The sequence below is a fragment of the Ascaphus truei genome, chromosome 6 (genome assembly GCF_040206685.1).
Source record: "Ascaphus truei isolate aAscTru1 chromosome 6, aAscTru1.hap1, whole genome shotgun sequence".
NCBI classification, from domain to species: domain Eukaryota; kingdom Metazoa; phylum Chordata; class Amphibia; order Anura; family Ascaphidae; genus Ascaphus; species Ascaphus truei.
The window spans coordinates 128,882,734-128,909,446 of record NC_134488.1 but is presented as its reverse complement, the minus strand read 5'-3'; the positions used below and the strand labels follow the sequence as shown (position 1 = coordinate 128,909,446).

The following is a 26,713-nucleotide window of genomic DNA, read 5'->3' as shown; positions in this document are numbered from 1 at the left end:
ATAAATAATTAAAATGCAGAATAAATAAACATACACAAACATACCTAAAAGGACAAAATGTAAAAAGAGGCTACGGATGTACTGTTGGAGGAGACAAGTCAATAATATATATATATATATATATATATATATATATATATATATATATATATAATCCAAAAATAAATAGATGATACCGTTCTGTGGCTAACGAAATGCTTTTATTTGTGCGAGCTTTCGAGATACACTGATCTCTTCTTCCGGCGATGTTACAATGAATGAAGCAAGCAAAAGCTATACTATAAACAGTGTCTATTGGAATGTTATCTGTGCTGGTCCTTCCCCCGGTGTGGATGTGTTTTATGGCTGGAGGTGTCAAAAGGTTCCTGAAAGCAAGTGATGAAAGAGTGTGTATGTGTATCAGTGTGAATTAACATAGTGCTTCATTCATTGTAACATCGCCGGAAGAAGAGATCAGTGTATCTCGAAAGCTCGCACAAATAAAAGCATTTCGTTAGCCACAGAACGGTATCATCTATTTATTTTTTGATTATTGAAGCTCGGCTAACACGGTACTGATACCTCTATATGTATATATATATATATATATATATATATATATATATATATATATATATATATTTAAAAAAAAACAGAATACCTATAAGGCTTTTAAGTGCACGAGGAACTAGCGTCAGTTTTATTTTTTAGCCCTCTTGCAAATAATTTTGTCTGTGTTTGAAACACAGCATTTTCCAGAAAAACGATGGTTTGCCCAATGCCCTCCAGCCACGTGTCAGAAACAAAAGGGTATTAGCACATGTAGCCACTTCCCTAAACAAGGTGTCCTTCCCAGAATGTGAAGTCATTCGAGCCATTAAAGTGTTACAGTATTTATTACAGGAAGTTTGCATTCAGATGAGGAGGCAATGGGGACCTGTAAGTACCGTATCTATTCTTATTTATGACACTGGAAATATTTCGGTACTTGAGAGTAAAAAAATATACTTTGTTATATTGTGCCAGGGATTCATTTTTCTGTGCATTGACTTGTTACACTTTCCTACTATACTTATATTACACAAAACAAAGACAATTTCCACAGCTTGTGGTCTCGGATGCTGTGTGAAATACATATTGCAAAAGGTGCACCCTACACTACCGTATCTTACAGCGGAGGTACATGCTCAGACAAAAGCAACATTAAGCACATTATGATTGATAAGTCATTTCTGCAGCCTCCCAAACTGCTGTAATTTGTCAGACTGACTAGCATTGATCAGCGCTTATTTGTAACATTAAAGCAGCAGTCCATGCGGATTACTATTGTTTTGCATTTAAATGAAATTGTTTTGCCTTTGCCAACGCTGTTTTTGGTTTTACAATCCAATACGCCATTCAAAGACTGTATAAAATATTCAGGCCCATATCCACAAAAGGGTGCTAAGTTTAGCGGTGTATGAATTTGAGCTCAGAGGTGTGCTAAAGCTTAGCACCCTTTTGTGAATCTGGTGTTTTATGTCCGGGAGGTTAAAATGTAGTTGTCCCCTAAGCCAAGTACAGTCTAAAGGTTACCATGGTAACTACAGAAGCCAGCGATTAAAACCATGATTTTTAACACTAATTATTTTTCATTTTTAGAGTAGGACCTGCCCATGGGGCAATATAGTAACATTATATGAGTTAAACTCATGCAGGCTTCTGGGGAGGTTGAAGCTTTAATATAAAGTACTGCATTATTCAACCTACTTCAATATAATGTATTACTGTAAGTTTAACATCACATTTTCTCTGCTAGGTCCCCTAATAAATTAACGACTGTCTTTAGATTTACTGTGTGTGGCTAATAGGGAGCTTCATAAATCAACCCCTTGGTCACAGAATATCATTTTGTGTTTAAAATTATTTGTTACGGCACTTTTTGTGACGAAAGAGGGACATATGGCTGTCATCGCCAAAAAGTTGGATAGGTCCAATATTGTCCATGATATATAGGAATAGGGGAAGATAAATGATCTCTACGCTCCCTCTCTCTGTCCTTCTCCTAAAAGTGTGTCTTTAAAATGCTCTCCCTATGCTTACAGTTGGGGTATGATATTGCTTTAACCCTTTGAGGGCCGGATGGGTGGAGATGCCAGAGAGTTACGGCCCCCTCTGCCCCTCTGCACTCGCAATCAAGTGATCACTCCATCAGGGAGGATGGAATGGAAGTGGGTGGGCCACCCTGCAAACGCTTCACATCGTTTCAATGCTCATTGAAAGAGCAGCGGCTGACCTGTCCTTAGTTTGTGACGTTGCTACTACATCATGGGACACAGAGGTTGCTGCAAGCCATGACGTACTATCTCCCTCTATAGGGCACTTTATCTTTCCTGACATGTTTTCATGTCTTGCTGTAGGAATAACCAGCAGAAGCAAAGAGACAGAGGCAGATAATACAAACCCACCCAGGAGAAGAAGGCGGTGTGGGAGAATCCTGTAGAAGATGAAACTTCATTACAGCCCCGGGGAGAAGATTCTTCTCCTGTTTGTTCTTCAAGGTAAAGCAAATAAAACCAGATAAGAGATTCCTTAATGTGCAGCTCTTCTTAGTGTAGCCAGGTTTTCCTTTTTGACTACTATTCTACCCTCCCTTACACATGAGCCCTGGTATCAGTGCAGGCAGTGTTAGATCCAATCCGGATTTTCCCCTGCAGTAAATTACATATTTACATAGTTACATAGTAGATGAGGTTGAAAAAAGACGTACGTCCATCAAGTTAAACCTATGCTAAACAGATACTTTATCTTTTATCTATACTTGCTTATTGATCCAGAGGAAGGCAAACAAAAAAACCCCAGTGTCATATCATCCAATGATATCTCATAAAGGGAAAAATAAATTCCTTCCTGACTCCAAGAATTAGCAATCGGATTAATCCCTGGATCAACATCTTTCCCATGTTTACTTATTTGGTATATCCCTGTACTGTTTTCCTTTCAAAAAAGGTGTCCAACTTTTTTTTGAACAAATCTATTGTATCTGCCATCACAGTCTCCGTGGGTAATGAATTCCATATTTTAACTGCCCTTACTGTAAAGAACCCTTTCATTTGTTGCTGGTGAAAGCTCCTTTCCTCCAACCTTAAGGGATGGCCCGAGTCCTTTGTACTGCCCGTGGGATGAACCGTTTTTTGAAAGCTTCTTATACTGTCCCCGAATATATTTGTATATAGTTATCATATCCCCTCTTAGACACCTCTTTTCTAATGTAAATAAATCTAATTTAGCTAGCTACTCCTCATAAGTTAGATTGTCCATCCCCTTTATTCATTTGGTGGCTCTTCTCTGTACTCTCTAGTTCCATAATGTCTTTTCTAAGGAGTGGTGCCCAAAATTGAACTCCATATTCAAGGTGTGGTCTTACTAATGCTTTGTAAAGGGACATACTTATGTTTACTTCCCTTCAATCCATTGCCCGTTTAATGTCAGATATAATCTTGTTTGACTTTGCAGCTACTTCATGACTTTGGGCACTATTACTAAGCCTGCTGTCTACAAGCACTCCTAAATCCTTTTCCATCAAGGATTCCCCCAATGTATCCCCATTTAATTTGCAAAGTGTTTACCCATAAGAGTTTGACCAACATTGATAAAGTCAACGAGAAATAAGAGATTTACGATTTAACTTTTGCCATTTTCAATTGAACTTTGAAGTTCCCCAGATGAGAAAAAACTCTGGGTTTTGCAGGAGAAGAGAGAGAGAGAAAAAAAATCAGAGGGAAATACCGAATGCTAAATGGGAACTGCAATCATTGCTCTTCTCACCTCAAAAAGCCCTATTTTAAACTTTGAATTTGGGAGGGGGAGGGGGGGTGAAATTAAATATATTTAATTTGTACAGTAAGTCACCAGGTTGATGTTGTTTCCCAAATGCATAACCTTACATAATCTGTATTAAACCTCACCTGCCATTTACCTGCCCACGTTTCCAGTCTCTCCAAGTCCTTCAGGAGAGAAATGACATCCTGCTCTGATTCTATTACCTTACACAATTTAGTATCATCAGCAAAGATGGAGACTTTGCTCTCGATCCCAACCTCAAGGTCATTAATAACCAAGTTAAAAAGCAGGGGTCCCAGTACCGATCCCTGAGGTACTCCACTCACGACTTTAGCCCAACCTAAAAAAGTTCCATTTATGACAACCCTCTATTGTCTGTCCTTTAACCAGTTTTCAATCCAGGTGCATATATTATTACTGAGTCCAATTTTCTTTATTTTCTACACCAACCTCTTGTGTGAAACCGTATCAAAAGCCTTTACAAAATCTAAGTAGACCACATCAACTGCATTACCCTGGTGTAAATTCCTACTTACCTCCTCAAAGAAACAAATAAAATTAGTTTGGCATGATCTATCCTTCATAAATCCCTGCTGACTATTACTATTAATGTTGTTTTCCATGAGGTATTCCTGAATATTATCCCGTATTAAACATTCAAGTAGTTTCCCCACTATTGAAGTCAGGCTTACAGGTCTGTAATTCCCTGGTTGTGATCTAGCTCCCTTTTTAAATATAGGCACCACATCTGCTTAACGCCAATCTTGTGGTACTGAGCCTGTGGAAATGAGTCCTTGAATATTAAATGTAAGGGTTTGGCTATTACTGAACCTAACTCCTTGAGAACTCTTGGATGTATGCCATCGGGCCAGGTGCCTTATTTACTTAGCCGCTTATTAACTTCTTCCTCAGTTAACCAATTGTTTATTAATATGTAGGTTGTGGCTTCCTCCTGCGGCACTACTATTGAAATGTATTCTTCCCTGGTAAACACAGAGGCAAAGAATGTATTTAATACCTTTGCTTTTTCCTTATCTCCAATAATCTGCCTACCCATCTCACACTGCAAGGGTCCTATGTTTTCTTTTCTCATTTTTTGTTTTGTTATTAAGGTACTTAAAGAACTTTTTAGGGTTGATCTTACTTTCTATCATAATCCTTTTTTCATTATCCATTTTTGCTAATTTGATTGTGCTTTTGCAATTTTTGTTACATTCCTTATAATTCTGATACAATGTCTCCGTCCCTTCTGACTTCAAGAATCTAAACGTCTTCCTCTTCCTTTCCATGTCCTCCCCTCCCTGCACATACTGTAGGGTTCTGTACCAGGTCACAAACCTCATAAACCAGGAAAAATATGTATTTTTTTTATTTGTCATGAAAAAATCTGAGCTTAGGTCAGTGTTTGCAAGTGTTTCGTCAAGCATGAAGACAATCAACATTGAAATTGTTTATAATAAGATAGCTTAAATCACTAGATTTGCTTAATTGTGAGACTGTAAATATGGCACACATCATGCTCACTGTCTGGAGATATTTCTGAAAAGCTTACAAATTTGGCAACATTATTAGCCCTTTGAGGCTTGGCAAGTTAATGAGCTAGTCATGTTTTTTTTCATAGGTAAGTTTAACTGTTCTTGCTGCATACTGTACATCACATTGTCTTCTACCTGGGGTGTTATCTTGCCTGCTGGGGATAATATCTCTAGTAACACTGCTGTGTCTTTCTCAGGGGCTTTTCCAGGCTCAGGCTGTCAAGATTGGTCTTTTTCATTCCCACAATACATCACAGCATTGAAGGGATCCTGTGTGGAGATCCCCTGCACATTCACCCGGACCAAGGATTCGGCAAAGTTCAGTTTGATTTGGTACTTGTTCCGTCGTATTGGTTACCCGCAGGCTTTCAATAATAATAACCCCTCTGCAGTGTTACCGCAGTACCGGGGCCGCACCTCTCTGGTGGGAACTATAACAAACAGCTGCTCGCTGAGGATTGATGATGTTAGAAGTGACAGTGAAAAATATTATCCCGGGATAAATAAAGAAATAAACTCATTCAAACTTAATAAAGGTTCTGTTCTGATCCAAGTCACAGGTAAAATTTGTTAATTGGTAAAACATAAGGTGTAATTCAGTAAGAGGTAGTTACAGTCACTGTGCAGCCGTAGTTTCTCCATCGTAACCCAAAGTGCAAAAATTATATAAACTACACTAGAAGCTAATGGAGAACACTTTTGCTAGTGTTCTGGTTTTTCTTCTAGCTTTTGGTTGTTTCAGGAAGGGCACTTCTCATGGTCAGGGTAGTCAAAATCTGGTCATAGGTTATTTTGGTGCAGGGCTGAGTGAGAGAATTCAAAAATAGACGCTAGGGAGTTTTATATAAAAAATCTACTAAAAGTTAATTTAACTAAAACAATTGTGTATTTCTCCAACACAAAAAGACACCACCCTCTCCCAAAAAAGCGAGCCCTCTGGTAAGTCTTGGATTTTGCACAGAAGGGGTATACATCTTGTTGGTATTGGGAAAAGATAGATGGGTCACCAGGAACATAATCTTAGCACACTTGGGTATACCTCCATGGCACCCATCCCACACAGGTCCCATTAGCTAGGGATCCAGTAGGGTAGATGGTATATATATATATATATAATCACAAAAAGAAAGAACCGCTCTGGGGACTAAAAAATAACAAAATACCCCCTATAGATTAGAGAGATCCCAACATGATAATAATAGACACATGCTAACTCTAATGGTGCTGTGAGGTGTATCATATATAAAGACAAAAATTAAAACAAAAAAATCTCCAAGGACACAACACACAATTTAATCCACAAAATGAAAAAGGTTAATTAAAGACAGACTATCAACCATAAAATGTACAAAAAAAGGCAAAACGTTCACCTATGGATACAAAAATCAGATATCTGCCCCATGAACTCTTAGATACACATGGCTACAAAATCTAATGCATGACTGTCACGGGAGACCAGGTTATTTACACCTTTTTTATCATGATCATTCATTGAGCTAAACAAGTAAAGAAATAAATTGTAATTTATTCAGCATAATTCGCTTACACACAATGATACACAAAATAAACACAAAAAGACACACTTACTTTGGGACTGGGATCAAAAAATAAACTTTCCTAGGTGCAGGGAACTCTTTGGGAGAGTTTTACCCTGACCGTGACATAGCCCGGAAACTCCTAGAACTCAAATCGGCATAAAGTTCCACAAGCCACCGCTACGTTCTCTTCTGAGAACTGGGTCCCTCCTGACCGTGAGTTTATCCAAATCTCCTGGAACTCAAAGCAGCATAAAATCCCATCCGCGTCCGCTACGATCTTTTCTGAGAACTTGGACGCAAAATTCGGGACTTAGACTCTGGCGGGCTTTAAGGCTTGAAATCGAAGTCGGTTGCTCTGCTATTCACACGCACAGAAGCAACTTTGAAAAGCCCACACTATTACTACCAGAGACTATGAATCTGATTGGCTCATCTTTCTTATAGTATTCTGAGTTTCATTCACAAAACTCAGCAGCCAATCAATGCGTGGGAAAATTCCCTAGCAGCCAATCAGAACCAAGCCGGCTAGACAAGCCGGATCTGCGGGAAATCCGAAATAGCCAAGAGACATGCGCAAGCCTGCCACTTCTCTCCCTGCCCATCTCAATGCCACCCACTGGGCAGGCTCGACCAAGTCTGGCAGAGCAAGTGGCATCCTGGAGGACTGCCATTGATCTCCGGATCTAGTACTCTGCCTTTTCCTGCTGACCCGATGCTATTCACACCTCTGGGCTTCCTCTGACTGCTTTTAACTCCGATGTCCAGCAGACTTACAAGAGCCTATGATTTAGCTCGGGCAGACTGTTTGGACATTGGTTCCGAATGTAAAAAGCACACTAAAGCATATGTAAAATGTAAAAACATACTAATATAAGTATATTTTACTACACTTCTAAGTCTTGGGGAACAGGGGACAGAAAAGGAAATATGTTGTAGTTTTCTTTCTATCTGCCTTATTTCCCCACACACTTCCTCTTGGACTCAGTCTGGGCTCTCAGAGTCCCCCCTCAACCTTATATACAATTGGGGCACCCACAAACCGTAGACTGGTTGCGGGTCACCTTGGCACTAGCTGGGGTACCCCCCTTAATCTATGGATTCCCTCAGCCACAGGAATACACTTATCCCTGTGCCTCATTCTCCTTTCTGGGCTGTGCTGAAGCCGGGTACCCTAGTGCTGAGTCGCGCTTGTGTTTTCAAAGGGAGATATTGCCGGGACAATGTGCCTACATGTATCCGAGAATCAGGCCGAATTCCCAGGTACATTTATAGGGGAACCGACAACTCCGGACCCCAACCTCCTAGGCACATTCTGTCAACGGTTCCTCTGCAACCCCTCCCCCCACTTGAAACTCATCTCCTAGCAATCCCTGCTTCCTGGCATTCCAGGAAAGGGAAAAACACAAATACATACAGTATAACAGAATGGTACATTGTTACTGGGCACAAGAGCAAACTCTCTTGGACCCTTACACGTGGATCAGGGGTAACTAAAATGGGCTTGACCTTTATTTGAGAGACTGGTTACCCCTCCTGTCACATTGACCACTGCAGGGACACAAGTAAACTCTAGTAATAGGATTCATCAGGGACACAATTAAGGTTCCCTGCTGAACTTAAGGCCAGGCGGTCTAAGTGATTTTGAATTGCTGAAGCAGTGGATAGACAGAAAAATGTAAAATGTCAAACCTGCACTATACAACCAGACATAGAAATATAACCCTCAATATAGGTAGACAGTATCCATAACATATGCATAACACTATAAATACTAATAGCAAGGTGCATAAGCAGCGTGTGTTCCCACAAACCAAACAAACACTGCTATACCATGAATTGGCTGATAGATAAGCTGCAGCAAAATACCGCAATGTCAGGGCAGTACTAAGAGTGCAGCTGTGAGATTGCACATATAAGCCTGATGTTACTATAAATGACCACAATCCAGCCAGATATTATTATAAATATTAGGGAGAAGAGAAGAAATGCCTTTATACACCATCTGTATTCCATGCAATATAGTGTCTCACAGTGAGCTGTGCTCAATCTGTAGAGCTAAAATGGTGCCAAAGATTCAGCTGGGGGAGCTATACACAAGGCTGCAAACTGATACCTTATTTTGTTACTAATAACTATAATGTAGAATCCCTAGTAAATACAAGGCTCATGTATTCAGCACTGTAAAATGCGCCCTTATGTATCAAGGTCCTTGGTGTAGCTCAACCCTGCACCTCTCTCTGAATCTAGTGGGTTCCTCATTCGGCCCAAATCTTAGTTAAACTGACTACAGTAGGAAATTTACACACGGTGCACAGAGCAAGTTGCCCAGTGTTAGCATACACAAATACACACCCGACTAGACCTTTGTTTAAGTCGCGCTATTGATTTCCTGCTGACATCATCACCCCTTTGGTTAGTTTCTGCCTCAGATTTTGGCCTATAGGTCCAAGCCAATTTTAGTTTAGAATTTGAATTCCGGACCCTCGAACCAGTCAAACGAAATGTTTGGTTATCAATGTAAAACAAACTTATTCAATGAACCGTTTCAAATTAATTTACTGCGTTTGCATCAATACATTATTGAACAGTACACTGTATGTGCCTACATTATAGTCCCAAGCAATGACTTTATCAGGAGGTAAGGACTTTGGTTAAAGGATGATGTGGAAAATCAAACCCGGTATCAGCTTGCAAACTTATCAATCAGGGTCTGCCTTTGGAGTAGTATTAAGCCGCTGCTAGTAACTTTCACCGAAGTCCTAAACTCCTGATTAAGTCATTTTTTGGGACTCTGACTTTTCAGATTTTAAAGAAAATCAGTTGATTTTATAGGCAGCTGTTTTAGATCTTCAATTTAACCCATAATAACTGGTATTGTAACTTTGTATGTTTTGTATAGCAATATTGTATCACTGCACATCTGTTGCACACATGCTCACATACTGACACAATAAGTGTGTAATTATTGAGAGTCCAATTCGGCACCAGGTGGAGGTAATATGTCCCTAAATTATGATGCAAACATATTTCATATATAGGTGCATTGTAAAAGTAGTGTAAATGATGTCCCGATGTCAGTGCCAGCTGGCTGTGTCCCTTAGGCTAATCTTATAGTGATGGCAACAGCGTCGCGACCGATGACGTCACCCGTCGCTGTTGCCATTCGCTGGAGTTGCACTTTAGTTTTGGGCAACGTCGCTGGCTGTGAGTTGCAACTGAACAAACCACAAGACGTCTGTAACAATAACTTCATTTATCCCCTGTAGGCACTAACAGATGTAGGCACTAGGACAGATTAATTTGTTGGTTGATGTTCATACATTTTCAATACATATTTGTCAAATGCAGATGGTTGGGAGGAGCACACGATCTGACGGGAGCAAGGAGAGGACCCAAAATATCAAAAAATTAAACTTTATTGTGTCATGAGACCTAAACTCCAACGCGTTTGGAACGCAAGTGCATTCTTTATCAAGGAGATTGATATTCCTTGATAAAGAACGCACTTGCGTTTGAAACGCGTTGGATTTTAGGTCTCATGACACAATAAAGTTTAATTTTTTGATATTTTTGGTCCTCTCCTTGCTCCCGTCGGATCGTGCGCTCCTCCCAACCATCTGCATCCTACTACTACATTTGGAAGCTGTACATCCAGCCAGCTACACAGAGGAACTTTGAGTACTTATTCTGCTACAGGGGAACTTCCAATGAGATTGACCGTGGGGGATTATTCCTACCCATTACCTGTCTTCAGGAGGTTCACTAACCCATTATTGTTAGCTGCATTACTACAACTCATCATTATTGTCTTCTGACAATCCCCGGATGGTGGTTTTGGCAATTATTGGTTATTATACCCAGCATTTGAGCATTTCTCCACGTCTATCTATATTTGCCAAATGGCCTGTTTAGTATTTACAGGTGGAAAGCTTGTACATTAATTAAAAACCACTACTCCATTTTTTTATACTTAATATAGCAGCTCCCCATCTTTTCTATGGAAACAAAATCTCTGCCCAATCTGCTTTATCACTGTGTTGGCGCATCCCTTTTGCCTCCCTGATTTTCATCACATTTCACACATTTGGTAAACACTTTGAATGTCGTGTTTTAGATTCATCCTTTTTTTTTGGGATCCAGAAATCACATTCCATGTATGGGAAAATTATTACATCTGTGCAACCACGTACATCTGTAATCAAGAACACTAAGCGCGAGAACACTGACAATGTGCATGAAAATGATACTATCAGGGCAAATAATAACAATTTTCCAGATATGTGTCTGATATGTTTATACATATATACAAACGTTTTTGTGGTATGTTTCCTTTAGATGCCCCAGATGAGCCATTACTAACTGGAACATGGGATCTAACTGAAGGAAATACTATCAACATCACCTGCTCTGTAAATCACACCTGTGCCTCCGATCCCCCTTCTGTGCAATGGAACAAGGCTGGTCACCGTATCAGTGTACGTCATGAAGACCTCACAGGAGGACATTGGAGAGTTATATCCCAAATTCAATATTGTCCTTCCTCTCAGGATGATAAAACACAGCTGGAATGTACAGCTGCATATCCAAATGGACAAAAAACCCATAAAGGAGCCACCTTATCCGTTAAATGTAAGTCCATCCGTTGCCATACGCTGTGTTGCTTTGCCTAAGAATTAATAGCTGCTGTGACTTTAGCAATGAAATTATATTGACAAGATTGTCACAATTAAATTATAGGAGAGATGCATTAGGGACATTTCTGAGCAAAATTAACACAAATGGCCAGGTCTATTAAGCAACATCAAATGATCAAAAATAACACTATTTTAAGAAAAACAGTATTGGTTTTTTTTTTTGCGCTGTGCATTATGGCCAAACATCTCCACTTTGGTCTCATCTGTACAAAGGACATTGTTCCAGACGTCTTGTGGTTTGTTCAGATGCAACTTTGCAAACCTAAGACGTGCTGCCATGTTCTTTTTAGAGAGAAGAGGCTTTCTCCTGGCAACCCTTCCAGACAAACCATACTTGTTCAGTCTTTTTCTAATTGTACTGTCATGAACGTTAACATTTAACATGCTAAGTGAGGCCTCTAGAGTCTGAGATGTAACTCTTGGGTTTTTTTTTGCAATTTCTCTGAGCATTGCACAGTCTGATCTTGGGTGAAGTTTCTGGGACGTCCACTCCTGGGAAGATTGGCAATTGTCTTGAATGTTTTCCACTTTTGAATAATCTTTCTCACTGTAGAATGGTGGACTTTAAATTGTATGGAAATGGACTTATAACCCTTCCCAGATTGACGGGCAGCAACAATTGCTTCTCTAAGATCATTGCTGTTGTCTTTCCTCATTGGCATTGTGTTAACACACACCTGAATGCTCCAGACCAGCAAACTGCTAAAACTTCGGCTTTAATAGAGGTGGTCACGCTTGCTGATGATCAATTAATCAAGGGCATTTGATTAGCAGCACCTGTCTGCTACTTAGCATCTTAATTCCTATGGAAGCAGTAAGGGTGTACTTAGTTTTTCACACATAGCTTCTCCATTTTGGCTTTATTTTTGTTAAATAAATCATGACACAGGGTAATATGTCATGTGTTGTTGTTCATCTGAGGTTGTATTTACCTAATTTTAAGTCCTACTAAGGAACAAATTCAAAGAGGGTGTACTTTCTTTTTCACACAAGTATATATATATGTGTATGTGTGTGTGTGTGTGTGTGTGTGTGTGTGTGTGTGTGTGTGTGTGTGTGTGTGTGTGTTTTAATTCTTATACAGTAGCTCCAACTAGGTACTTACATTGCAATACAATAACAATAGAGGGAATATTATAAGATAGAAGGGATAAGTGAAGAGTCCTTGTCCCTTACAGTACAATCCAATCAGCATGCGAGGAAACTTACAGAGACAGTAAGAGTAGATGTGAGTGTATGTGCTAGTGTGCATAAGAGCATACTGTAGCTTAGCGAGTAGTGTGTCCTTAATGGTGATACATCAACCTATGGCGTTGGACCTGTTCTCAGTCATGTTGTGCCAGATGGGAAGGAAGCGCCTGTCGCATATTACTCAAGAACCTTAACTATCACAGAGTGGAACTCTGCACACATTGATAGAGAAGCTCTCACTGTCATAGCTGGAGTAAAACAAATTCACAGTCACATCAATGGACATGTGTTTCAAATTCATACTGACCACAAACCCCTTTTAGGTACTGTATACTCTGAAAGAAAACCAACAGCTCCAGCTGCTATACTGTATGTTACATTGCATGCCACAGTGCAGTGCCATGCTAAGTGAGAAATGACTACATACTTACCTGCAAATCAGGGAAGTTTATTGCAAATGCTGATGACCTGAGTAGCGTTAACAGGTACCAGACTGTACCATTCAGCCCCCAGTTGAAGTACTGACGTTGGAAGCTCTCTTGCGCTGCCCTGTTTATGTCTGTACGCAGTTTTAGTTGTTGGTTCATTTAAGTCAGATCAGTCTGTAACAAGATTTTGCGTTGCCTGTTTCTGCAGCAGAATAAAGTGTGGTAAGGTATAACTGCCTACTAAGTGACCAAGCAAACTCTTTCCCACAAATACCCAAAAGGTGCTTTGCCATACGCGAGGGCTCAAACCTTCTCCTGTATTTGTTGATTGATTTCAAATGTTTTAAATATTTGCTTATTTTTGTCATAATACTGTGATGATTTTTTTGTACAAGGAGGTACAGTCTTGTAGTCTTCAGTGGAAGGCATCATCTTTTTAAGTTGGGTGACCCTAGTTTAAGACCAGTCGCAGTCACATGTTACAGTACTTTCAGCTTATCACTTTATTCCAATGTGCTTCATGTACCAAAGATTCAATGATATTCTCTACAACAGAAATGTTATTGTATAAATATTTGTGTTCTTCCATTGACAGCTCGGATGTATATAAATGTTGCTGTATCTGTTGTGTCTGGAATCGTCGGTCCTGTCCTACTGCTTCTGATCATCTACTTGTGTTGGAGGTATAGTAGTTTAACCCTTTTACACTATAAGGTCATTCTCCGTAATTTTCCTGTAATAGGGTAGTAACGGCTAGATCTTGGATTATCTCCTTAGAACAATGTCCTATAGTACTTTATTAAACTTTTCACATTGTTGTTTTATATACCAAGAACTATAAAAAGAATAGCATAACCAGCTGGCATGGTAAATGGTCTAAAAAAGATTGAACTAGACTAAATACAGTACTGATGCTAAAATGGATATTTCTTGTTTAAAGCTCCATTTTTCATGGTACTCCAGAAGTCTCCATCAGATGCCCTCAAATATTTTGTTTTGTTCAGATGTCTTCAAAGTTCAAGATTTCTGAACTAACAATTTCATCTTCTAAAAGGTAACTGACCTATGATGAACCTGCATTTGTTCTCAACCAATACAGCTAGCAAAACATTGCTACATCAATGAAACACTAAAATAAAACATGTCCTTAGACAAATCGAAGATCCATGCTTTTTTGTTTACGTATTTTGATATCCTCTAAGTGAGTTGAAAGTCAGGAAAGGACATTGGCCTAGGTATCAGAAGATACCGAGGTCACCATTAGAGATAAGATGAGAGACTGCATCATCACAAGGTTTTGTCCAGGTATTTTCATCTAGTCTGGGGATGTTATCATGCAAAATATCTCACAGGTCCCAATAGCATTAAATTAATTATGTTTTTCTTCATGGTAAAATTGCTAAACTCCGGAGACCATAGCAGTTCATGGTGATCTTTGAATGTGCAGATCATGGCCGATTACAGCCTACAAAGTGGCTTTATGAAGACGGTTCACCACATACTTCTTTTACTCCTCTATCCCGTTCTCCCAGTTCAGCGGATGCAGAAGAAATTAAATGTCGGCATTTTGCTCACTATCTGTAGGTATACTGTAGGTTTACTGCATTTCTCTTCATGTTTTAGAAAGAGAAAATCTTGCTGGGTTTCTGGTGATGGGAACAACATCAGAGAGGAAAGATTTCCACCAAAGGTGAGTGAGAATGAACAAGATTAAGCAGATTGACCACCTTCATGGTTTCATTTAATAACCTAGCTTATAAGAACGAATGGGCCAGATGCTCTATGCTCTGTTTGTGACTTAACGCCTTGTTAAGTGCTAACAGGGATTTTAAAAGATCCCAAAAATACCATTAAGTACTGTCTTATTGCGAAAATTATTGCCATTAATGTTAATGATGGGCAAAAGAGGTGTGGAAATCCTCAATGCAAAATATCCACAGTTGGCCATTAAACGTAATACGGGAAAAAACACAATTTTTTTTAGGTCATAGCTAAACCTGACCGTAGTTGCTTCTAGGTTCGTCAGGTATATAAAAAGCCAAAGTGAACAACCTGGATTATGAAGGGGAAATAAAGGAACCAAAACCTATGTATTAACCTGTTAGAAGCCGTTGTGTCCATGCATCCATACTGCATTCCTTCACTGTCACCAAGGTAACCAATGCGCTAATATAAACACTTTACTGGCCTTACTACCCATTGTATGGCATAGAGGTACAATACAATATAATGCATAACTTGTTATATATATTTTGTTGGTTGTAGAGTTATTTAGAGTATCTTGTGTTTATATTTGGCATTTGACTTATTAGCCACTTTTGGTTATAAGTGATAATGGCCAGTAGTGTCAAGGGAGAGGGGGGGCATTTAGGTTTGTTGAGGGTTTGGTGGTATGGGGGGCAGAGGGGGGTGGCAAACCCCTTTTATATCATAGTGGTTGTACCTCTATGCCATACGATGGGTAGTAAGGTAATCGGGATGTTTGTATTAACCCCTTGGCTACCTTAGTGACCATTAAGGCATGCCTAATGTCCCACTTTAATAATTTTTTTATATATTTGTTTTACAGTGCAATACATAAAAATACAGAAGTATGCAAAATTACTATTATCCAGATATGGATAATAGTGCATTTGCCCATTAAAAATAAAACCAGCCAGCCTAATGTAAACCCCTGCCAGGATGAAGGCCGTCCTCATCACCGTCCTCTGCGTCCATGTCCTCCGTTGGTAGGAGCATCACAATAGAAAACAAACGAATAGCCCCTAACCCCTTAATCACCTTCGCGGTTAGTAACCTCTATAATAATGAAGGGGTTAACCCCCATCCCCCACTATCCACCCAGGCGGCCTAACCACCCTCCCCAGAGCAACTACCCCACCCTTGCTACTCATAAATTGGCACAGTGTGCTCCCGTTTGGATGAGCATCTATAGAGGGACTTCTTGGAGAGTTTCATTCTGGGTATAAGAGATATTATCCCCCCTATTTTCATTCACTTTATCACTGCATCACATTCTTTTTAGTATTAAGAACACAGAAGTAGCGCTGATGAAATTATAATGTTGTTATGATTCACTATGTACTGTATATAGTCAGTGTTCGACAAACCTATACATTTGCACGCCCCGGGCGAGTGGATTTAACATCGTGGCGAGCTCCTATTGGCCCAAGCAGGACACGTGTGGTATTAGGGGGCGAGTAGATTTTTTTGTTCGGCGAGTAGATTTTTTGGTGATTTGTCGACCACTGTATATAGTTATAGATACCAGGTATATATCAAAAGAATTTACATTTATTAGTGGTCCACTTTGCAGAAGGTTACTGTAAGTTGCAAGAAAAATCCTTAGTTAACCGCTGTATTATTTGAAGTGACAAAAGCTTTCTGTGATAGCAGATATACAAATGTTTAAACCCTTCTACTTCAGGCCAATCTACTAGTATACACATAAAAAACATCTATATTTAGTCGTTGAAAATGTAGAGCACAAAGTAAACATTTTTATGATTTTTGCCAGGATGAACCATCTCCTGAAGGATTATACATGGACCTTATGAAGAGAGACCCATCAGAATATGATGAACTGAAGGTAAACCATCTGACCGATTTATTTGTCTATTAGTTACTTGTGACGATAGGGGGTATCCGCCTTTATTAATAAAGGTCACGCCAAGCTGATTACCCCTTAAACATGAGTGTCAGCTCTTTGGTCTAATATTGTACCTTACCGTGTTGCTCTGTAATTCTGTTCCCCTTATACTGTCTCCCATAGGGTTATAAGCCAGGAACCATGTGTGTGGGGTTAACTACTGTATGTAAGCCCAGTTAATGCTACTATGTAGCATATTCTATGCTACTGTATGCTATATTCCCTTTGATTCATGGTCCCATAGCTGCCTGTGCAAGCTTATAAGTGGGTTGCCTTGTATGGGTGGCCCCTTATGACAAATAGCTGCAGGGCAGAGACTTCTGGAGCATGAGGAAAAAGAGGGATATTTGGGGGCAAACAGGGTTAACCTATATTGCCTGCCAGAATAGAACAATGGTGCTCAAAGTGCTGTATTTTGTGTGCTTCTGAAGGGAGGGAGACACTGGGTATTAAGGTATTGTGCATTGATATACTCAGTCCATAATGATGGGGGTGGGGGCACCAGGAAGCCCTGAAGATTAGGGAAGTTGTCCTAGGACACCCTCCTTCACCTCATTGGGATAGCCCCTTAAGAGTACTCACAGTCTGTTCACCTCCAGAGTCTCCCTTCCAATGCGTGCTGCTATATAAACGAATTCCAGAGATGTAGGTGTGTAGCGCACAGCATCCAGCAGAGAACAGGTCTGGCAAAAACTTTCTTTATTGGCAAGGCATTAAAAAGAGGGGCGCAACCCTTCAACGCGTTTCGTGCAAAGCACTTTGTCAAGAAGTGCCTCTACACGATATACAGCCATTTAAATACACAAAGTCTGTCAAATCTCGCGATATCTCGTGACGTCATCAGACCGCTACTATCCAATCAAAAGGACATTCCCCGCGCATGCGCGCCGCGATCGAGCCCAGCGTCAGCAAGATCACCGCATACCACGCCTCTCACTATCCCTGCGATGTGCACCCGCTGGTAAACACAACGCTGATCAAGAGACCAGCCATGGGAGCGGCAATCAAGCACACCGGACCCCCCGCCACGCGCATGCGCATGCGGACATTCCAAACATGCCTGATCTACTGACTGATCGGTGCAGCTGAGCTGTCAAGTGTAAAAGAAGCAGACTCATCTGCACCGCTCCCCCAGCAGGGCAATAACAGGTTAATACAGTACACTACACATAAAAAGGCGGCCCATATCCACACAGATCTACGTTTAGCATGGCCCATAATGTTGCTATGCATCAAAGCAATTTAAACAAATACAATTTATTATCTAAACACTTAGCTAAACTACTCTAAACAAGATACCTCATTAAAATATAAGTATAAGCTATACTCATGTAAAAACAAATAGCTCCCCCTTGATGAACATGATCATTATGTATATATGAACAACAATAATAATTTGCATGTTAATTATTTCTACTGTGGAGAGCCTAATAGAAAAAACACAGAAATGTATACTTTTTGACAATGTACACAAAGGTATTGTTGAAAGCCATTATACTACAATGGAAGTGAGGGTCTACCAATAGTTTTATATTTGTGCCAGGTTTTGAGCAATTTTTTCATTTATTAAAGATTTTAGATTTATAATTGATACTGTTCTTATCCCAAACCAACCATATAATGAATCATCAACACAAGAATTTGTTATCTATAGACAATTCGTATAAACAAGTTCAATCATATAAACTGTCATATGATGTCCACACAGTGTATTACAAAAATCATTATCAGGTCTGTTCCCAAAGAATGCTGTCAAAATTGAAATACATTTTTATTATTATTATTTTTTTGTAGATATTAGAACAATTCTATTTAGATTACACGAATCCGTACTTTTCTATCATAAAGTCCATGATTACTTTATGAAGTGGTTTATAGTCCACTCCACATTAATTCCTTCTGGGAACCTTGTTCTGAGCGTAAAGATCCAAAAGGATTCTCTACAATTCAGAGTCTTGAGAACATCTCCCCCTCTCTCTTGTTTTTTAGTTTTCTCTAAACCTATGAACGTGAAGTTCTTTATGCTGCCCTTACTACATTGCGTAAAATGTTTCGACACTGGGTGTTCCAGATCCCCTTTGCGAATTAGTCTACAATGTTCTTGCATTCTAATTTTTAGAGCCCTCGTAGTTCTACCAACATATCTCTTCCCACATCCACAACTGATAAGATAAACTACAAAACTTGTATTACAGTTAATATAGCTACCAATGTTAAACTTTTTATGTGGACTGTGGGAAAAGAAATGCTGCGAGGGCTTCATAAATTGACACATGTTACAGCTATTGCATCTATACGAGCCCTTCGTCAGGAGCCGGTCAGGCTCACCCATTTTGGTAGAGATAACACTTGGTGAAATAAACGTGGCCAATGTCTTAGCTCGCCTGTATACACACTTTGGGCCGGACTTTGTATACTCACTCAGAATGGGATCCATTCGTAATAGTTCCCAATGTTTGTTTATTATCTCTCGAACCTGACCACTTGATCTATTGTATTGAGATATAAATAGGGGGCACACCTTGTCATTGTGGTGAGTTGTATTCTTCCCCTTTTGCTCATTCCTCATCCTGGACCCAGGGGGAAGTGTGTTTTCTCTATCCATTTTCATTACTTCTGTTACAGTGGATTGGAGGGTCTCCCGATCATACCCTCTTTCTATGAATTTCTTGGTCAGCACCTCAGACTGGGCCTTGAAATCACTCATTGTGGAGCAATTCCTCCGTAGTCTGATGTACTGACCTTTGGGTATTCCCTTTACCACTGATCTGGGGTGACAGCTGTCCGCTCTAAGAAATGAATTCCTTGAGTTCGTTTTTGTATACACATCTGATTGTATTTTTTGGTCCATATCAATATAGAATAGAATGTCAACGTAGCTAATGTGTTGTGAGTGATAATTTATCGTAAAGTGAATATCTAAAGTGTTTTTATTAATTTGATTAAAAAATTCCAATAGTGTTTCTGTGCTCCCGTGCCATATAAAAATTAAGTCGTCTATAAAACGTTTATAAAAAATGATATTGTGTCTAAACAGATTGGTGCTATTGTAAATGAAAGTGTTTGCCCCCTCCTATGCCAATTTATTTATGGGGTGGTGGGAGAACACTTTCATTTACAATAGCACCAATCTGTTTAGACACAATATCATTTTTTATAAACGTTTTATAGACGACTTAATTTTTATATGGCACGGGAGCACAGAAACACTATTGGAATTTTTTAATCAAATTAATAAAAACACTTTAGATATTCACTTTACGATAAATTATCACTCACAACACATTAGCTACGTTGACATTCTATTCTATATTGATATGGACCAAAAAATACAATCAGATGTGTATACAAAAACGAACTCAAGGAATTCATTTCTTAGAGCGGACAGCTGTCACCCCAGATCAGTGGTAAAGGGAATACCCAAAGGTCAGTACATCAGACTACGGAGGAATTGCTCCACAATGAGTGATTTCAAGGCCCAGTCTGAGGTGCTGACCAAGAAATTCATAGAAAGAGGGTATGATCGGGAGACCCTCCAATCCACTGTAACAGAAGTAATGAAAATGGATAGAGAAAACACACTTCCCCCTGGGTCCAGGATGAGGAATGAGCAAAAGGGGAAGAATACAACTCACCACAATGACAAGGTGTGCCCCCTATTTATATCTCAATACAATAGATCAAGTGGTCAGGTTCGAGAGATAATAAACAAACATTGGGAACTATTACGAATGGATCCCATTCTGAGTGAGTATACAAAGTCCGGCCCAAAGTGTGTATACAGGCGAGCTAAGACATTGGCCACGTTTATTTCACCAAGTGTTATCTCTACCAAAATGGGTGAGCCTGACCGGCTCCTGACGAAGGGCTCGTATAGATGCAATAGCTGTAACATGTGTCAATTTATGAAGCCCTCGCAGCATTTCTTTTCCCACAGTCCACATAAAAAGTTTAACATTGGTAGCTATATTAACTGTAATACAAGTTTTGTAGTTTATCTTATCAGTTGTGGATGTGGGAAGAGATATGTTGGTAGAACTACGAGGGCTCTAAAAATTAGAATGCAAGAACATTGTAGACTAATTCGCAAAGGGGATCTGGAACACCCAGTGTCGAAACATTTTACGCAATGTAGTAAGGGCAGCATAAAGAACTTCACGTTCATAGGTTTAGAGAAAACTAAAAAACAAGAGAGAGGGGGAGATGTTCTCAAGACTCTGAATTGTAGAGAATCCTTTTGGATCTTTACGCTCAGAACAAGGTTCCCAGAAGGAATTAATGTGGAGTGGACTATAAACCACTTCATAAAGTAATCATGGACTTTATGATAGAAAAGTACGGATTCGTGTAATCTAAATAGAATTGTTCTAATATCTACAAAAAAATAATAATAATAAAAATGTATTTCAATTTTGACAGCATTCTTTGGGAACAGACCTGATAATGATTTTTGTAATACACTGTGTGGACATCATATGACAGTTTATATGATTGAACTTGTTTATACGAATTGTCTATAGATAACAAATTCTTGTGTTGATGATTCATTATATGGTTGGTTTGGGATAAGAACAGTATCAATTATAAATCTAAAATCTTTAATAAATGAAAAAATTGCTCAAAACCTGGCACAAATATAAAACTATTGGTAGTCCCTCACTTCCATTGTAGTATAATGGCTTTCAACAATACCTTTGTGTACATTGTCAAAAAGTATACATTTCTGTGTTTTTTCTATTAGGCTCTCCACAGTAGAAATAATTAACATGCAAATTATTATTGTTGTTCATATATACATAATGATCATGTTCATCAAGGGGGAGCTATTTGTTTTTACATGAGTATAGCTTATACTTATATTTTAATGAGGTATCTTGTTTAGAGTAGTTTAGCTAAGTGTTTAGATAATAAATTGTATTTGTTTAAATTGCTTTGATGCATAGCAACATTATGGGCCATGCTAAACGTAGATCTGTGTGGATATGGGCCGCCTTTTTATGTGTAGTGTACTGTATTAACCTGTTATTGCCCTGCTGGGGGAGCGGTGCAGATGAGTCTGCTTCTTTTACACTTGACAGCTCAGCTGCACCGATCAGTCAGTAGATCAGGCATGTTTGGAATGTCCGCATGCGCATGCGCGTGGCGGGGGGTCCGGTGTGCTTGATTGCCGCTCCCATGGCTGGTCTCTTGATCAGCGTTGTGTTTACCAGCGGGTGCACATCGCAGGGATAGTGAGAGGCGTGGTATGCGGTGATCTTGCTGGCGCTGGGCTCGATCGCGGCGCGCATGCGCGGGGAATGTCCTTTTGATTGGATAGTAGCGGTCTGATGACGTCACGAGATATCGCGAGATTTGACAGACTTTGTGTATTTAAGTGGCTGTATATCGTGTAGAGGCACTTCTTGACAAAGTGCTTTGCACGAAACGCGTTGAAGGGTTGCGCCCCTCTTTTTAATGCCTTGCCAATAAAGAAAGTTTTTGCCAGACCTGTTCTCTGCTGGATGCATTGCGCTACACACCTACATCTCTATATTGCCTGCCAGCAATGTATTAGAGCTGAGTCTAGAAGGCTTGTATTCTAGAACAGGTTTTGAGCCCAGTTCACAGACCCCACGTTTTAGGTCCAAATTGTAGAGTGCAAATTTAATGTTGCTGTGTTTTAAAACTAGTGAAGAAAAAGAAGTGTAAGCGCAAATAACACTACTCAAGGTGATAAACAAAATAAATACTGTCCTTTACAGACAGTGCAGTTTACAGAACAGGACACAATCCCAGTCCAGATAACAAATGATGAAAACAACAGGGGAGCAAATTTAATCCAGGACATAATAAGAAATATAAAACAGAAAATAGTGCAACACTGTATATCAAAGTGTAACAGTATGGGTTAATCTTTGAATGTTAGACTCACGTGTTCCACGTGATAAACAGGCAGTTTGGTTATATAGAGTGACCAACACTGAATTCATCCATGGGAGTACTTCACACCATCACAAATTATGTCTCAGATGAGCCATAGGAGAAATAGATGGAGCGGAACACCACATACAAGAGGAGAAAGCAAATATAGTGTAACGATGCTTTAATTAATATAAAACACAAAGTAATGCACCTAAAGTACATACAGTGTCTTTGTGGTGGGAATTCAGACCACCCTGGGTCACAACACAGAAGCTAGGCAGACGACAATCCAAAAACAGCTTCAGATGCTGCTGCACGGCCGATAGGCAGTCACTGGGCTGAGTAATGAAGTCCACCAGCAGTGAATGAATGCCTCCAAAGTCTCTGTACTGCACGACTCCACCCTAAGCGTTTTGACTGTCCGTCTTCCTCAGGGGCTAATCTAATGTAATATGGTGTCTCCCTCCCTTAAATATGCACTGCTGCCTTCCAAAATTAACTCGCGTTGCATCATTGATGACGTCACAGCGCTCACCGACATCCGAAACGTCATCACGCAATGACGTTCCTGAGGCTGTATACATCTGAGCAGAGTCCTCAGTGATTCCCTTACAGCAAAGTTTGTTATTGCTACAGAAACCAACACAAGCTTTTAAGCTGACATAAATAGGTCACCTCATTTTCAAGCAATACTCCAACATGGGGCTACTAGACTATACAGTAAGTAAACACAGTTGCATACTACCATCTCGTGAATACACATCATGTTAAATGGCATAACTTTAAGAAGTAATGGCATCTAAAACACAAGAAGCCTCTATATAACCAAACTGCCTGTTTATCACGTGGAACACGTGAGTCTAACATTCAAAGATTAACCCATACTTTTCCACTGTGATATACAGTGTTGCACTATTTTCTGTTTTATATTTCTTTTTATGTCCTGGATGAAATTTGCGCCCCTGTTGTTTTCACCACGTGTTTTAAAACTACAATACATTTTGTGTTTGTGGTGTGAGCTGAACTGCAAGAAGAAAAAACAGTTTTGTGACAAAAGGCAGCCAGATGTGGATTAGCATTTCAATGCCACCAGCCCAAGTATAGGAACTCCCTGTGTTAATTGTAAAAGACATGCAGGTTTGTGGCACATGTTAAGGCGGAAGGGCTGTGGACTTGCTATCTGGAGTAGAAAGCCTTTGTTCCAACTAGACATTGAGGAACTTACTCAGTAGGGGGTATGGGGCTAGCCGGGAAAACGGTTGTTGGGTTTCAGGAACTCAGAGGCACGATTTTCTTTGGCAAGTGTTTGAATTTTCCCCTACTCATTTAATGCACAAACACAATCCATGCTCTAATTCGCTGCCAGGCCCCTCAATGTATTAGTTAGGGTCAAGCCCTATATAAGGAAATGTAGTATAGCAGATCTGTCTCTTTTTTGTTGGAGATTTGAAAAGACAAGGAGCTGCTCGCGAGTTTCTCAAAGGCGACTCTGGGTGAAAGAGCTATATAACCCCCAGAGAAGCATGGAGAGGCCCAGCCAGCAGGCTGAAACCCACTGGAGTGGACAAGGTAAAGCCTTTTGCTGAAGCAGGCACCTTGCAACTAGGAAAGGACTAGATCTTAACCCCTAGACCCCCAATAAGTGTGTATATTCTCTGTATTTTGTGTTCTTGCGTGTTTCTGATGTCTTATCCAAATAAACCTCATTTAATTTCACTGCCTTGTTATGCCTATTGACTGATCCCTTAAATATAAATGTGTTAAAAGACCTGGTCTCCCGTGACATTATTGAAAATGCTTATCAAGGAAATATACATTGACCTGGTTTGAGAAAGTCTTGGCTCACGTTAGAGAGACTTTGTTGTAAACAGAATCAACAATTACATAAGTGATTAGAGATTAGAAACGTCCAAACATTGTGCTTCACTATTTTAATTTATTTCCGGGTTTTAAGCAAGAATCACGTAACATTTTAATAAAAATGTAAATGGAATTAACTGGCTCGTGTGCCTTGTCTCTGATTTTTTGGCAGTATGTTGATGCTTTTCTACTAATTTGTAACAGTATAATAAAACCTGGACTTTTAATGCAGGTTATTTCCTTTGGACAATTTTGCTGTAACTGTATTTTTTAAATGAAATTGCTACTGTAAATCTTCTCAATTTCCCATTGAATATTTGGCACCTCTATTTAATAATCTCCATTATTCATGTGCTTCTCTGTTTTTCAGCCCAGACCCAATTACCCAGTACATGCCAGGAGATCCAATTTATTTGATTCACCCGTGTATGTAGAGGTCTATTCAATAAGCAAAGGTGTAAAACCTACAAAACTCCACTAGCTCTCATACAAGCAAAATGTTCAATGTTCATTTCAACAACTTGGATTCAGTTCAATCATCAGTCACTTCAACTATAATGTGTGGGTAAACACAGAAAATCAAAGTCATCGTAAAATAAAATATGCCTTTATTTGAATTAATACCAGACTTATTACAGGTTGTGATGCCTATTAATTGACCATAGATGGTGCTATATAAATTAAGATATACACACATGATAATTATTATACATGAGTATAGTGTATATGTCGTTGTAAATTCAAAACCTACAAAATCTCTTCCTCTCTGTTGTGTTCTTTGTAGAAATGATATATATGTTCTTGCTCTTTATATAATACCAGCCATGAATGCTGTACGTCACAGAATTAGTGTATATTGATACAGGGTTATGGAAAAGGGGAAAAAGTATATACTATAGTTCTAGCAGAAACATGCAAATAAAGCAGAAATACCACGATCAAAGCAATAGTCAGGAAATTGGGCACATTGAACACTGCATATTTTTAACCCATGTTATTTACCAAGTCTCCATTTTAAAGGGACAATATCTTCAAGGACAAAAGGGAACTAATGGCATGTTCAATAGCCTAAATGTATGCAGCTGACACAATTATTAAAATATCTGGGAAGCATGTCTAGCCTTCTGATGAATTTCAACATGTTCCATTATATATTAATGTATCTCCAGCATATGAGTGCCCTGCCAAATCCTAAGACTAAAATATGTGGGGGTATAATGTATCTTCTGACAGAAACCAGCATTATGTGAGCTCCAAACAGACACTGTCCCCTAATAACCTGTATCTGTTATTGCTGAGACAGGCAGAAGTCAGAAGCATCACAGGATAGTGTTACAGGCATATATAGCTTCCTACTAGGGGACCAATCCCAACTTCTGCACGTCCATAGAGAATGGGATGGAGATGAAGCCCAGGCACCTGGACCTCTAAGGAGCTAAAGAGAAGTGAGAGAAAATGGAGGACAGTTAGAGAGAGAAGATGAAGTAGGAAATCCCTGTTTATGGCTAAATTATATTTATGCCACTGGGGACATTTTCAGCCCAAAATGTTTCAATGGGGAGTTTTGGCTGAAATTAATAAAAAGAGCAGCTTCGGAGTAACTAGAATTTACCCTTTTGTCTGTTAAAAGTTGTTGATGGACCAATTGTCCAGAAAGCCACAGACTGAGCTGAATAGTAGAAGTTGTTTTATTCTGCACCTGTCCAGTGTTATATTATCTTATCTTTATAAAGCGCTGAATACACTGTAACGCTATATAAATAAAGCTACGCATCCATTCTAAGCCAGTCCAGTGTTACTGGGAGTGCATTAGAGAATCAGCAGTCATCAGATTCACCACGCAGCAGCTGCATCAGGACCAAGTACACCCTGGAGATCAAGCACTGGACAGCTTTATATGGACACAGGGAGGGGTGTCAGTTACTGCCCACACAGGGGTAATAAGTACCTGGGAGTGTTACTGATTTGTGACCTGTGGATGTTACTGTTTCTGTTTTTAATGTATCTTTCCTCTGCAAATCAGTTTAAATAAAACTTTTCGTCACCAACTTGTGAGTTTTGTGACCACACATTTATATAATTTACTAACCATTTTATAGGAGGAGGTACTGGGGCA

General features: G+C 39.5%; 1 protein-coding gene across 4 annotated transcripts; it reads left to right on the top strand.

Moving 5' to 3' along the window:
• Positions 1 to 832: 832 nt before the first annotated feature.
• Positions 833 to 25,218, top strand: LOC142497893 (myelin-associated glycoprotein-like). 4 transcript variants are annotated; one of them, XM_075606296.1, is made up of 8 exons: positions 833 to 918; positions 2,379 to 2,519; positions 5,534 to 5,896; positions 11,210 to 11,503; positions 13,783 to 13,870; positions 14,811 to 14,877; positions 16,705 to 16,776; positions 24,968 to 25,218. In XM_075606296.1, the coding sequence occupies exons 2-8, from the start codon at positions 2,465 to 2,467 to the stop codon at positions 25,076 to 25,078; spliced, it is 1,050 nt and encodes a 349-aa protein (XP_075462411.1). In that variant the 5' UTR covers positions 833 to 918; positions 2,379 to 2,464; the 3' UTR covers positions 25,079 to 25,218. The 4 variants fall into 4 exon arrangements, with proteins under 4 accessions (XP_075462411.1, XP_075462413.1, XP_075462415.1 ...); XM_075606298.1 differs by lacking the exon at positions 24,968 to 25,218 and adding an exon at positions 24,182 to 24,691; XM_075606300.1 differs by lacking the exon at positions 5,534 to 5,896.
• Positions 25,219 to 26,713: the final 1,495 nt, after the last annotated feature.

What these genes read in the sequence shown, in the direction of transcription:
- LOC142497893 (XM_075606296.1), top strand. Translation starts at nt 2,465, where the DNA reads ATGAAACTTCATTACAGCCCCGGGGAGAAGATTCTTCTCCTGTTTGTT. An exon ending in ATCATCTACTTGTGTTGGAG is followed by an intron (nt 13,871 to 14,810) that starts GTATAGTAGTTT and finishes TTCATGTTTTAG; the next exon opens with AAAGAGAAAATCTTGCTGGG. An exon ending in CAGAATATGATGAACTGAAG is followed by an intron (nt 16,777 to 24,967) that starts GTAAACCATCTG and finishes TCTGTTTTTCAG; the next exon opens with CCCAGACCCAATTACCCAGT.